This window comes from Lingula anatina, chromosome 4 (genome assembly GCF_051362555.1).
Source record: "Lingula anatina isolate TDL-2025a chromosome 4, LinAna3.0, whole genome shotgun sequence".
Classification (NCBI taxonomy): Eukaryota; Metazoa; Brachiopoda; class Lingulata; order Lingulida; family Lingulidae; genus Lingula; species Lingula anatina.
In genome coordinates, this window is record NC_141770.1 from 19,182,780 (window position 1) to 19,197,651 (window position 14,872).

General features: G+C 38.6%; 1 protein-coding gene across 2 annotated transcripts; it reads left to right on the plus strand.

The window, feature by feature from the left end:
• The first annotated feature begins 3,390 nt into the window (after positions 1-3,390).
• LOC106176969 (uncharacterized) lies at positions 3,391-8,389 on the plus strand. Of its 2 annotated transcripts, none has more exons than XM_013559570.2 (2): positions 3,391-3,672; positions 6,647-8,384. In XM_013559570.2, the coding sequence occupies exons 1-2, from the start codon at positions 3,663-3,665 to the stop codon at positions 7,795-7,797; spliced, it is 1,161 nt and encodes a 386-aa protein (XP_013415024.2). In that variant the 5' UTR covers positions 3,391-3,662; the 3' UTR covers positions 7,798-8,384. The 2 variants fall into 2 exon arrangements, with proteins under 2 accessions (XP_013415024.2, XP_013415025.2); XM_013559571.2 differs by lacking the exon at positions 3,391-3,672 and adding an exon at positions 4,316-4,535 and having other exon boundaries at positions 6,647-8,389.
• Positions 8,390-14,872: the final 6,483 nt, after the last annotated feature.

The following is a 14,872-nucleotide window of genomic DNA, read 5'->3' on the forward strand; positions in this document are numbered from 1 at the left end:
GACGAGTCTATTGAAAAGGACACAAATCTGACGTAATACATAAAATGCACAGTGATATTCCTAATATTTTAGTAGTATTGTTTTCGTTAAAATATATGAGATATCATACATATGACTTTTGTTGATTAAAACACACTTATTGAATTTTTAGACAAAAAAGTGACGATGTTGAAAACCTTTCACCCCTCCAAAATAGCTGTCCGAGAAATATCAACAAGGCCGACTGTTTCTTCTTCCGGGTCATCAGTTGAGGTCAATGGGTGCAAGTGCAAACATAAACACGTGGATATAAAGTTCACGTTCACTTCCAAATCGTTTACATGGGGCTTTGTTATTGCCGCTTAAAGATATTTGGGGAATTGTCAGGAATTATGGTCGGGGAATGCTCCTCAATGTTTATTGTTCTTTCATAATATCCCTGTTTTAAAATGCCTTCTGTATTTTTTTTTTTGCGATGTCGTTACGCCTTGCCGACACGCTTTTTTTATACATAGCCCATATCGTTTTTGAATTTCACTTTTTTCTTCGTTAATTCATAACAATCTTCTTTAGGATGAGCCTCGGTTTGCGTCCTTGATTATGACTTTTTTATGATGCTCTGTTTGTTATTATTATTATTTTCATTTTCATTTTACAAAATATGCTGATTATTTTATATTCTGAAGGTAGGGCCTACAAGCGGTTTTCCTCACAGTGGCAATCAATCTCAGGTCTCAGATTTATATTGCCCCCCCCCCCCCCAACCCCCACCACAGGGCGGGAGAGCGATTTCTCTCGTTTCAAAGAGTTTTAGAATGCTGTGGTACGTACAAGTTGATCTGGAATGCAGTAGTTGTGCCATGAAAAGCTATGCTGTGCAAAACTGTGGTAGAGAAAAGCAACCTCTAGCAATCACAAGAAAGTTTGGAAGGGATAAGTAAAGTAAAATTAGTGATCGAAATATATCCCACTATTTTTGTAATTGGACTCTTCGGGTTCAAAATGTGAACGTTTCTTTAAATAAGGCGTTTAAATATCAAAATGATGCCGGCCATAGGCCTGTTAGGCATATGTTGTGTTTGTTATAAATAAAACATTTAATTTGTTTGAAAAAATTTTAAATAATAATAATAATAATAATAATAATAATAATAATAATAATAACACACTAACTGAACCGCATTTATGAATCAGGATACATCCCGGATCTCAGCAAGCCAGTCTTGGTAGCACTCCCAAAAAAGCCAGCAGCCAGAGTGTGATCTTCTTAGAACAATTAGTTTATAAGACTCTTGACTAAGAGACTAAGACTCTTGTTTAAGAGAACGCTCATGATGAGAACAAGAAAGAATATACAGTCAGAGATAGCTGGAGAACAGTGTAGATTCATGGAGGATAAAAGAACAGCAAGCGCTACATATATGCTTAAATCATTCACGGAAAGAGCAATCGAAGTGCAACAAGATTTATATCCATGGTTTATTGATTACTTCAAAGCATTTGACACCTTGAAACAGAAAGAAATTATAAGAATGCTCAGAGAAATCAATCTTGACGCTAAAGAAACACAGCTTATCAAAAACTTGCACTAGAAACAGACAGCAGCAGTAAGAATCGGCAAAGAAACTGGCCTTTTTGTTAAGATCAAAAAAGGGGTAAACCAAGGATGCATAGTTCCAACAGACTTATTCTCGTTATATAGCGGGAACTTTTTGAGACACACTGAAAAACAGCCGGAAAAAAGATAGGAGGACATGATGCAAAACTGACAGTCTCCCCCTTCCCCCCCCCCCCCACCCCCACCCCCCCAAGTCTGTAACATTAAAGTGAAAGACCCATAGCTAAAATAAGTGGATGGTTTCAAATATTTGGGATCAATAGGCCTAGTCACTCCCGACGGAAGATGCACAACTTATATAAAGACCAGAATTGGACAAGCAAAGAAAGCATTTAAAAAGCTGCAATCAATACTTACCAACCAAAAAAATGTCAATAGTAACAAGAAAAAGAGGATAAGAAACATTTAAATGACCTAGCACTAGTATCATAACAAACGAATGCGACGCATGGACCATTAATAACATCATGAAAAACGATTGGATATAGGCCCTATACGTATGCATATAATTAAGTGAGAGGTTAAGCCAATCATTAATTAGATTAATTGATAAATTTATCAATATCTTAACATGATGAATGAATGAATGAATGAATGACATGACATGATGGATGAATGAGCCAATGGCCAGTAGCAATACTAAATGGACTGTTAGATGAATGCATCGCCGGGTTGATAGATAGAAGGAAAGAAAGACGACTGAATGGATGTATATTAGATTAGGGCCCTAAATACTAAATAAATGAGCGAATTAATTGATTAAATATACATTTGGACCGAGCGTGGATTCCAAGTAACGTATGTAGACCACTCTTACTAGTTTCTAAAACGTCGAAACTTAAGTCGACCGAATCAATAACTCGATCATCCATATAATTAAGAGTCAATTTTTGGTCCTACTTATTTCACTAATTTATCTGCGCCGGTTATATACAGCACAGAAAGTGAACAGAAAATATTCGTTCAAATTTCTTTTTTTTTTTTTTTTTGGATAATATGAAACGATGTCCTCTGGTATTTTTCTGAGTTATAATATTTAAAACGTTTGGTCGGCTTTTGTGTCAAAATATTGACTTCCAGTGTATCTTTACGATGGTAAGCAAACTCAGGGGCGGATCCAGGATTATTTGATGGGGTCCGGTTTTTAGGAAGACAGGCCGCGGATGCGAAGCCGAACCTCGACCCCCCCTCCCCCCCTTTGCGTGGGGTTCGGGGCCCGCTGAAGGGCCCCAAATTTTTTTGGCATTTAAGAGGGCGAACGGTGCCATTTGATATGATTTAGAACTATGATTTATCTAGTTAAATTTCCAATTTCAAGAGGGGACGAGCGGCGTGATTTCTTTTCAGAAATTGAAAAGGGGGCCAGGACCCCCCTGACACCCCCTCCCGAAATCCGCCACAGAAACATAAGATAGTTTAATAGCTTGATTTATTTTCTTTTTCATCTCTGTGACGAAACACTTAGACATAAAGGTAAATAATTATACAAACGTATAAATGACTTTAAATTGTCGAGATATAAACGGGAGAAACTATTGGATTATGTAAGTTTAGTTCACATCTACATGGTAAAGTCATACGTGAAGATTCAGAAAATTAATCACCAAGCGTAGGAATTTGTTCAATTAATCTATATTCAAAATTAGACTCATCAGAAGTACACCACCTTGATCTATAGATCTAGAGCGATTTGAGCCAGGGTCTTAAAGTAAGATCATTAGCCTACTAGATCAATTAAGTATATACCGAGGTAGGCCTAATTTTCGCTTAATGAAAACACCACTATGACGGCGCCACGCAAACGCATCTACCTGTTTTAAATAGCGTTAAGTCTAGTGTGTTCACGCTGGTGCATTGAATGGGAACTCCAGAGTTTGACCAATCCTCGACGCTTCATCCAATCACCGCGGTCTATCGACCACCGCATTGATCACTCTGCAAGTGTACCGGATTCCAGGTAGAGCAGTACCGTTGTGTTGTGCCGTGAAGGTTCACGTGCCATTTTAAGTGACGAAGACATAGTTGGCTAATTGGACAGACTGAAAAGACGACTTTGGGTCATTGGATGTCTCAAAGTAAGTATAATGAGCAGGTTTTCAGTCATCTGTACGTGTTTGAATCAACTACAAGCTTAAAGCATAGTGGGCCTATTCATTTCAAGAGCTAATTTAACAAACGAGGCACTGATTTTGAATGACATAAAATTGCCTTTGGTTTGATATAACGTGCTGATTAGACACCCTGGGTTTCAGAGATTCCTAGAAACTCAGCTCTCCAATAAGAATGCTGATAATACCAAGTTGGGTTTACATTGATCCCCGAAACTCAGGGTGTTCTACATATAATTACTTCACAACCCGACCCTGCCATATATTTATTACGTTATTACGTTACCTGACAGTTTTCGGATAAGATAAGAAGCACAGGGTAAATGCACAGTGTAAATGGACATAAATCAAGGAAGACGTGCGGAGGGGGGGACCTTTCTATGCCAGGCCTCTCTCTCTCTCTCTCTCTCTCTCTCTCTCTCTCTCTCTGCCATGTAAGGGGGTTAAAGACAGTCTAATCGTCGATAGGAAATTAAAGGGAGTTGATGATGGATACTTCAGCCACCTGCAGATTTGTGTTTGCGTGCTCGCGTGCGTCTGTGTGTTTGGGGCTTGGTGTTTGTGGGAAGGGGGGGAGTCGCCCATTATCTACCAGCGATGATCACCTACGGCGCATTTGTATGTAGTAGCCTAATTTACCCTCGTATTTCATGCCACTAGCATTAATGAATCCAATTAACTATCTTGATCAATATGTCCATGTAAGAGTCCACGTCCTTCACAATTAATAAGGCCTACTCGTAGTTATCTATACGATGCCTGACTTGACCAGCCACTAGCTTCCAGATATACCATATTCAACACAGGACTATGGCTGGTGCATATGTTTGGTATGTATTGTAATATGTACACAACAGCTAGCAACCAACGCAAGCCGAAAGGTACACAAAATGTAGGGTCTTTGTAGACAAATGGTCACATGCGACTAAAGCATGCAGGCAGGAATGAATATGACATATATGACATATATGTGTGTGTGTGTGTGTGTGTGTGTGTGTGTGTGTGTGCTCTCGCGCTCGCGTTATACAATATGAAAAAGAAGAATTTTGAATTGTTGAAATACACTACCGCAGCGATGATTAAAAGCTAAAACTGACGATGTGAATTGAATGCACTAAAGAAAAACTACAAGGTACTGGGGAATACTTTTTATTTACTGGAATGCTGGGTATACCTATCTATCTATCTCACAAGCGCGCCCTCACACACACGCACATGGACGCACACACATCTACGAAATGCATTCCATTCCATCACATGTACTATTAAAACAAAAAAAAAAACGGACGTTGCAGTAGAAACCGGCAAATTAAACTCAGTACTGGCGTGAACAGTATCTTGAACACGTTCAGATTAGGTGTGCTTCACCAAATAACACGCTTGTTTGCCGATCAGCATGTGTAATTACTAATATGTAAAGAAAATACATGTATACCTGTGCTAAATTGGGGCTCATACATGTATCTATCAAAGGCTTAATGCGAGCACCTGTCGGGGTTATCTTTTGTGTTAATTATTGCTAGTAGCAGCTAATAATAGGCCTCTCGTTTATGTTGTATTATATACACGATTTATGAAGAGACAACCCCATACTACAATTAGTAACAGCGGTTGGCGTTAATATGTGAAAGTGATACACACAGCATGAGCGGGAGTATGTTCTAGCAGCACGAAATATTAAGCATTATTGTAGTTTAAGAATAATAGAAAATGACATCATATTCACCTTAGTGTGTGTGTGTGTGTGTGTGTGTGTGTGTGTGTGTTGTGTGTGTTAATTAATGAAAAAACGGTGCCATTTGACGTACCAGCAATATTTAAAATACTTTCTAGACATATTAGAATTTTTAAAGAAAATGCCTGTGCGTTTATGCACTTACGGTATAAATGGATAATAGGTGTCATGTTGAATAAGGAACATCGATCCTAGAACTAAAGTTGTGCTCTAAGCTCAAAAGATGGCGCTGCGTGTCTCCTGTAAGCGTAACGAATTTTTGCAAGCTGTTGGCATTAGATAATAAAATACTTGGAAGACATTAACTCTTGTCGTTTACTTGTCATTTACTTGAAACGACCACAATTTAAGTATGAAATAAGGTCCTGTTTTGAACAAGCTTGGTTTTTAACAGAGAATGAAATACTACTTATTCCTTGCCAGTTTGATACCAATACTCCGTACCTGTAGTAGCCTGCCTACATAATTGTAGTACTTATCGATTAGATTTGAACAAGCGCTTTTCTTCTTTTTTATGTGATCAGCTTTAAAAAAAAACGAATCGTGACAGGTTATTAAAGAGGGATGATCATAATCCATCTTCGCATCTTATCAAAATTTGCATCTGCTCGCTATTTTTAATGACAAGATAGGAGACTTTTTTCAAAGCCATTCTTATGTCTTTCTGGCCAATTTTAATTTAGTTTGACTCACCACAATCTTAATCGATTATAGGCCGAACTAGCGTTAAATTAAAAGTTATAATAAAGTATATGTCACATTGTTGAAATGAAAAGACGTGACTGGGTAGGATAAGACAATTCGATCATTATCTTGCGAGGCGAAATTATTTTTTATTCAAGTTCATATGTGAATGTTTCAGCACACTAGGCGGACAGTGATTTTGTATTAAAAATAAATATGAAACATATATATGGGAAGACGTAGCACTGGTCCACTAAAGTTATCTCAATTTTAAACAAACCTTCAAAAACAAGATAATGAAGAAAATAAGTATTGGCTCTTACGTTGAAACGGAGATCACGACGGTTCGACCTTATTCCAATGAAGGCCCTCTTCTAGTGCTCTGATGTTGAGTTGTCACCGGTGTCACGTGGTGACAGTCTGACATCGGTGACACTTAAAGTCCTAAATCCTAATATCATTTTTATAAGTCATCCACAATTGTCCGTTTATCAACTTGACTCTTTACACTTTATATTTCAGGCATGAGCGTGTCTTCGGGCCTAGCAGCAATGACCACGGGAGTAGAGCTCAGGGAGCGCGGCCTTGACGCCGTCCAGCCGACACCGTCACAGCCTTCAGAGAAACTCATGGATAAGTGGAAAGCGCACTACCAGAAACGAAAGACCTACCAGCCCAGTTTCCATCCATACATGCTCCGCTACGGCCTTCCATTTTGGTTCCTCAGCGCCATGTGCGGGGGGTATATCATCGGGGCCTTTTACGTTTCCCCCTTTTTGTATTCAGATTACGGACCATCTATGAACTTGTTTAACTTTTGCCTGCAGACGTTCATGTTGGTGCAAATACTTGTCAACTGGTTTTTCGTAAAGACTGTGACGTCATTCTATAGGCCCAGTGACGTAGAATGTGCAGGAAATGATGTAACAGTTTTAGAAGCGCCCGTCCACCTAGGACCAGCAAATAAGTGGGCGAAATTGGACAAAGAGAAGAGGAAATATCTAGTCATCGTACAGATAGGAAATAGGCAGGAATTGTTTCCATATTGGGGTCCGAGACCGTGTCCACGTTGTAATCGCCCGCGCCCGCCTCGGGCTCACCACTGCCCTATATGTAATGGGTGCATTTTAAAACGAGACCATCACTGTTACTTTACAGGGAGTTGTGTCGGACTCAGAAATCAGAGGCATTTTATCATGCTAGCGGCCTGGTCTTTTGTGACGTTACTATATTCTTTCATTCACGTCCTAATTTACATTCCATATTTAGTAGAAGATATTTCTTACTGGGACCTCAATATCGTTGTAGCATTGATCAGGTTTATTTTCAGATATATAAGTTTGTATAAACTCATAGAGATATCGTTAATTTACTCTATGATGATAATAGGCTTTCTGGCTGGCGGATTTCTGAACGAACAAGTAAGGATAGTACGTAAAGGCATATCACAATACGAGTACGCATTTGACTTGAAAGTGATCAACAGAAACTCTACAACACGCAATATCCAATCTGTCTTCGGTGACTACTGGGCCATAAATTTACTGTTCCCTGCCCATTGGCTGTTTCCCAACGATATAGATGATGGTGTTTCGTGGCCAGGCGTAAAAGTAGACACCCCGGATCTAACTGATCTCTGCGCCGGCGAGGAGAGCTCGGGGACTGTGATTTGATGCCAGAAATTATTGTTATCTGCGATTTTTAAGTAACGTCATTGGCTAAAACAATTTTGGTATGTTTGCAAAACTGTTTCATATCTCTTTTTAATTTCGGTTGGTTTCTTTCCAAAATGGAAGACACCATAGCATAAAAAGTAACAGTAATGCAGCATACCCTCCAACAGGGCCGCAGTTATTATTCTGTGGACATTTTTGCTGAGGCAGTACATAGATTAGCTAGCTATTAACCAGAGACATATATCTTAATATCTAGTGAAAAATCAATCTGTGACCCTGGTAGAGGGTAAATGCAGCATATATGTTACACAATAGGTGACCATTACTTGAGTGACTCAGAAAGTCGCTTTTGGTGGAAAGACCAAGCCATTTATGTTAAAGTTTGGTTAAAAAAGTCACAATCACCAACGTTTCAGTTAACTACCGAAGGTGCCACAGAAACCTGATACCCTACATGAAGATTTTATTCATTATGTCCATGGCTGCCGACTCTCAAGACATTAGGAAGAATTAATTCTTATGTCATTGTCTCCTACAGTATAGAAAAAAGTTACAAATAGCTTGCTGCATCGATCGACAGCAAGGCAATAAACGTGAAGGTAAAAAAGTTACCCGCTTTGTTGTTTATTGTTGTCACGTGATATTTTTGCAAGTATAAAATTTAATATGGCCGCACTAATTATATATTGTTTGGTGTTAAAGTTTTATGGTATGTGCTGCAATTATAACGATAGTTAAAAGTCCTTAAAGGATCTTGTCAAAACCAGGAAATAGAAGCATATTATATATTGCACAATGATCGTGGTTTCTTACGATTTAGTTGTTAGCTGTGATCTACTTCTTTTTGAACGGCCAAAATTCTTTCTCTAAGCTTAAGAGCAGTCGTGTCATGAATTAGCCACAATATTTAGTGAAAATCTAGTGAAATATGCATCTGTCACCTTGGTAGAGGGTGATAAAAGTTGACATTAGGAAGTGCCTAGGCGAAGCTATATCGACGTATTTTGCCGTTCTTTGGACGACAGAGCTAAATGAACAGTGCCATCCCTTTGGACTTTAATTGATCATTTTATTCTATAAAATGACTAAAATTGAATCTTGCCTGGGTGGGTTTGAACATTTCGGTTAACAGCCGAACACGCTTATTCGAAGGCGCCACAAAGTTATTACTTACATTAAAAGAATATGTTATTGCTTTTTTGCGAATGTAAATATTTGGAGAGTTGTTAACCCCAAATGTCCCAAAGTTATTACTTTTGGGTACGCTAACTTCATATTCCTTGCCATTATGCCACGATTTGCGCACTTAGACTGGGACTTTTTTCCTGTCAATGAGGTGAGTTGACCGGCCAATAGAAGCAGTCAAATTGACACCCACTCTCTTGAAACCTTGACCGTTACTGTCATAGGAAAGCTAGGAAAGTACTGCTCAGAAGTCTGGCCAGTTCCTTCAAAAACGTCAAGGTCAAATTAGCCTTATTACCGGTAATAAAAGCCTTCTGGTTGGTTAACAGGACAAAGGATTATGCTTTTTACTGACGACTAACGAAAACTTGGCACGTAGTGTGGTTAGCGGTCTTCAACTGTATTATTTTAGAACTTTTTAGACAAAATATACAAATATAAATTTCACTCACAATTATTGGAAGGATTTGAAACAATATTGAGTTACACCTTGACGACTATGTCGCCCGGTCGATGGAAAGGATGGAGACAAATTGAAAGGTCCACCACATTTAGTTTCATCGCCTTTCAAAGTCTATTTACGTCACAAAACGGTATCGCCCCTGGCTGGGCTTGGACAACCAACCCTTTTGATTTACAGCCAAACGGGTTAACCGATTGCGCCAAAGCTGGGGAACGTTGACTGTCTTGGGGGGTGGGGCAAGGGGGGAAGAGAAGAAGGAAGGAATAAAGGGGGAAGGAAAAAAGAAAGAAGAAAAAGAGCGAGGCAAAAAGAGAGAAGAAAAGGGAAAAAAGAATGAAAGGCGAAATAAGTTGAAAAAGAAAAAGATTAGAAGGGTTGAAGTTGATACCCATATGTAACTATGGCATTGGCGGCCATCTTGGATTTTTTCATTCCCATGCTAGGATTTATTTGGACTTTTATTATGTCATTTTGGGGACGTCATACAAAAGCACTGTGGTAAAATAACAACTGTTGTAATTACTTTGACCTCAAATCATAGAATGCCTGGACTATCGTTATTTGCATAACAACAAGTTGGTCATCTTAGTGTCTTCCCGCATGCTCACTTGGCAGTTAGACAGAGTCGGGTGTATACGCAACAGTATGTGTGGTGCAGTCAGAAGGTCGAGCTTTTATAAGGCGTGGAAGCAAATGTATGTTTGTGAGTATCATTATTTCTTCACCAACCACAGCCATTAAATACTAAAGGCGCAGAAGAATGAGAGAAATATTTACGACAAATATTTATGACATGAATCTTTTTACTATATTTCCATTGTTACTTGTATGTCACTCAGAATGGTAGAAATTATTGCTTACAGTGCATTGCGACTCCATATGTTTAGGATAAACGGCGCATTCACCTGATTTTTGATGATATTATCTTAGGTTAAACCTTAGTTTGCTTGAAATCCTCTGCACTTTGTAACCCTCTGTTTGAACATTTTGTGTGCCCCGGTCTTAACAGTTAATTTTTAATATTTTGACGTAATTTAAAATGTCAGTCCAGGAATTTGGTGAAAAATTGTGCATTTTTTACCTACAAGCATGAAATTTGGCACACTTATGGACAATGAAATTCTAAGCAAATTTGGATATATGGGCATGTCTGAAAATTCCAAAATGGCCGTCAAAATACCTTTTCAAATTAAAACTTCAAGTACATAGTCTTCTAATAACTTAAAATATCATATAAAGGTTAGAAAACCCCATGGTATAAATCCTTCAGGTGTATAGAATCCAAAATGGACGTCAAAAGTAAAAAAGCAGACCATTTATTCAAGATATCCATTAGAATGGTGAATTTAATCATGCACTTAAAACTACAAGCAAAAAGTTTGACACATTTGTGGAAAATGAAATTCTGAGCAAGTTTGGATGTATGGACATGTCCGAAAATTTAAAAATGGCCGCCACACATACCCGTTCAAATTAAAACTTCAAGTATATAATCCTGTAATAGCTTAAGATTTTATGGTTAAACAAATCTATGGTATGCATGAAGCATCAATATATGCTTCTTTAGGTGTATAGAAATCCAAAATGGCCTCCAAAAATAAGAAAACAGACCACTCACAGCAGCAGTATGGTGAATTCATCATGCATTTAAAACTACCAGCATGAAAATTGGCACAATTGTAGAGAACAGGACTCTAAACAATTTTTTTTTATATAGGGACATGTCTGAAAATTCTAATATGGTCACTAAAACCCTCTGAAAGTAAAAATTCTACTTCATAATCTGACTTATAACAATCTTTAATCTTTTTTCGTTTGAAAACAGAGCTCAGTTTAGATGAATTATCAGAAACCCCTCCTTTAGTTACATTAAGATCCAAATGACCATAAAAAGTGGAACAGGACTCCTTTTGGTCCAGTTGTGACACCACATGCAGCAATTATGTAAATGCCAAGGATATGAAAATGTCAAGGTATTTTCACAAATAAGTTTTCAAGTAGGTGTTGCACATTTTATGGGCGATTAACCTATCACTTTAGTAAATGGACAATATCTCAACAGAGGATAACAGCTAGCTACACCTACATTTCTACTTATTTGGTTGAATAATAGCTTTAGTTGTGTTTCCCTCAGCTTTCCCAGAATTTGCCTAAAGCTATAGCTTCTACATGTAATCCACTTTCCCCAACAAAATACCAAGAGGCATTGGTCATTTTTAACACCAGAAAGCATCAGTTTACAGGGTTGCTACTTAATATGGAATATTTTTTATCATTGTTATTTTTGAGTGCTGATTAAAATTTTTTTGGCTTGAGTCATTAAAAAAGTATGTCGCTGAGTGATAATAACATCCAGTCTTCTGTTGTGATATATTTTGGTCAATAATATCAAATCTGACATAAGATGCCATTCAAAAGAAAGGAGCACCCCCAGAAAACTATTTCAACAGTTTGATGTCAGTATAAACTTTAAGATAAGATATTAAAGAAAAGGATAGCCTCCGGACAGTGATATGTTACACAGTCAAAGAACTCACTACTGTAAATCATGAAAAGTCAGTAATTGCGGGTATGACCTTCAGCAGCCGCTTGCAGCGCCCTCATCCTACATGGCATACCCTGTGACACGTTTTTTAGAGTTTGGGTGGGGATATCATTCCACGCAGTGATATTTGCCTATCGCAGTTCATCACTATTTACCGGCCGAGGACCATAGCTATTAATTCTGTGAGTTACTTCCACCCACAGATTTTCAATTGGGTTCATATCTGGAGAGTTTGCAGGCCAGGGCAGTTGCTGAACCCATTGGTTTTGAAGAAAAACAGTGATTCTGCGGCCTCGATGTGGGGTTGCGCAGTCGTCTTGGTACACAAAGTCGTTCCTGAAGATGACTCTTACCAATCGAAGCATTGTTTGCTGCAGAATGTCTCTGTAGGAATCCTGGATGAGGTTGCCTCCTAGAAAAACCAACTGGTTCTGGGCACCGACATGAAATGCTCCCCGAACAGAGACGTTACCATCCCCTGCTTGCACCCTAGGCAGTACACAATCATTGTTTTATGCCCCTCGCACACGTCGGTGGACACGGATTCGACGATCAACCCTAAAAAATCCATTTCTGGCCTCATCACTGAAAACGACGTGATTCCAGTGTTTTGGCTGCAAACGCACGTGGTCCCCATCCCATTGCAGACGTCGCTGTATATGACCTGCTGTTAACAGTAGTTTCCCTACTGGCCTTCGTGCAAAATAACCGGCTTGCAGAAATATCTTGTTCACGTTGGACCTTGAAACGGGAGTTTGAATGACATTCTGCCTCTCTTTTCTGAGAACACTGGTTTTCTTTGTACGACCAGCACGGCGATCCTGTCTTCTTGGTGTGATTCGCGGACACCCTGGTCGAGGTATTGGAGTAGGTGCCCCTGTTGCCCCTGCCTCTTTGGAGGACTTCACAAACGGTTCCTGATAAATGTTGAATTACCTGGCAATGACTGTCCGTTTCTGACCATTTTCTCTGAGAGCAAGAATCCCTTAGTAAGCTGCGTTGCTTAGCTGTCGAACCATATCTTCACTAAGGTACCTGTCAAGTTTCAGAGCGATCCCTTTGTTGCTTCTTTAAACGCACTCCAAAGATTAACCAAACCCATGCGTTTTTATACAAGGGCAGAAATTGCCGAAAAGACCACCCCTCACAATCTGACCACAGAACATGCAACTGCATGCATCAATTGTTTCGAGAGTTGTGTGGTAATTAGGTAACACACCTGGCTACACATGGAGTGACACCTCAGCTTTGGATTTAAAGTAGTAAGAGAGAAATTAAATATTTTGTAGAAAATTTACTCGCCAAAAAATAATATTCCATATTAAGTGGTAACCCTGTACATGCATGAGGGGCAATAGGAATATGAAAGTGTGGTAGGGCATATAAGTACATGTAGGCTACTAGTGTGAGCCCGTATAGGACCCGTCTTCCAGTGCTTCTGACTCCCTCACCACAGTTAGCAATTGCACACATAACTACAAACAAATGTGGTAGGAGCTACCTGCGAAAGGTAAGTTTTGTTATCTGGGTAAGTGAATACTCCCCATGGCTTCATTCTGGATTGTCCCACACAGTCAATGATGCCGGAAATCTCGATGAATTTTTACCTTTCAAAGTCCATATTGCACTAATTTTTTGGTATAATTCTCAGAATACACCCTGAATTTTTGAAGCTTTATATGTATTAACTTTCTGAAGCATTTTAATTCTTTTATTATCATGTTCAGTTATTTGAAAGAATAAGTTTGTAACTAAACAAGTTGCCAAATGATCAAATGAAAACCAAAGTTTGGCGTCTACCAGTACTTCTTTTTAGTGCACGAAGTTTGAAGCCTGCAATGCAACTCTTGGATATAGCACGTATCAATACCTGCCCTCTGTTTGGGGTATTTCTTTGCTCATTAATTTTTACTAAATTCTCGGTAGCCATGTGCAAACGTACTAAATCCATTTCTTAAAATTAGAAGCTTTTCTAATTTACTTTTGAAGCACAAGATAACATCATAAGATTACCGAGTGCAAATGTGCCCCTGCTTTTAGTACTTTACCAATGCACTACACCAAATTGTTGAGACCTGTATGTTTGATTAGCTGTCATTTTGTTATACAGGGTATTTGTGAGTATTTGATGAAGCGCCATGCACTGAGCTAGCTGAAGAATCATAACCAACAGACAAAATTGGTACACCCCAAGCTTTTTTTAAATTTGCCTCTTTGAGGCTAAGTTATTTTTGTGTTTCTTTCACATTTTATGGATTTTGCACGATACCTTTTTTTCTTAGAAAGGGGGAGTTGCCCATGAGTGCCATATAAGTAGATCGCTAACTTGGAATTGATCTAAATGAGAATCCAGAGCAAAAAGCCAAACTACTTATTTTGGTTTAGCAAAAGGACTGTTTTCAGTACATAATAAATGTATCATGCTTGATGTTTTTTTACAAACTCTGTAGAATAGCTCCTGCACAAGTAAGAATATGCTGATTATACAGGTAGTTGCAAAGCCCACGTGCCTTTTCACGTGTGATGACAATTCAATACTTGTGGCCCACTGACATTTGGGGGCCATTTTGGAATTTTAAAACCTAAAGTGGCAGATACTGATGCTACATACATACTATGGTATTTTATAACCATTAGATGATATTTTCATCAAAGACTATACAAATAACTTTCACCTTGAAAGGGTATTTTGGGGGCCATATTGAAATTGACTGCCATATTGGAATTTTCAGACATGCCCCCATATCCAGTGTTGCTTAGAATCATATTCTCCACAACTGTGCCAATTTTTATGTTTGTAATTGTAAGTGCTTGATGATTTCACAAAACTACTGCATATTTTGAGTAAGTAGACTGCTTATTTTACTTTTGGAGGCCAT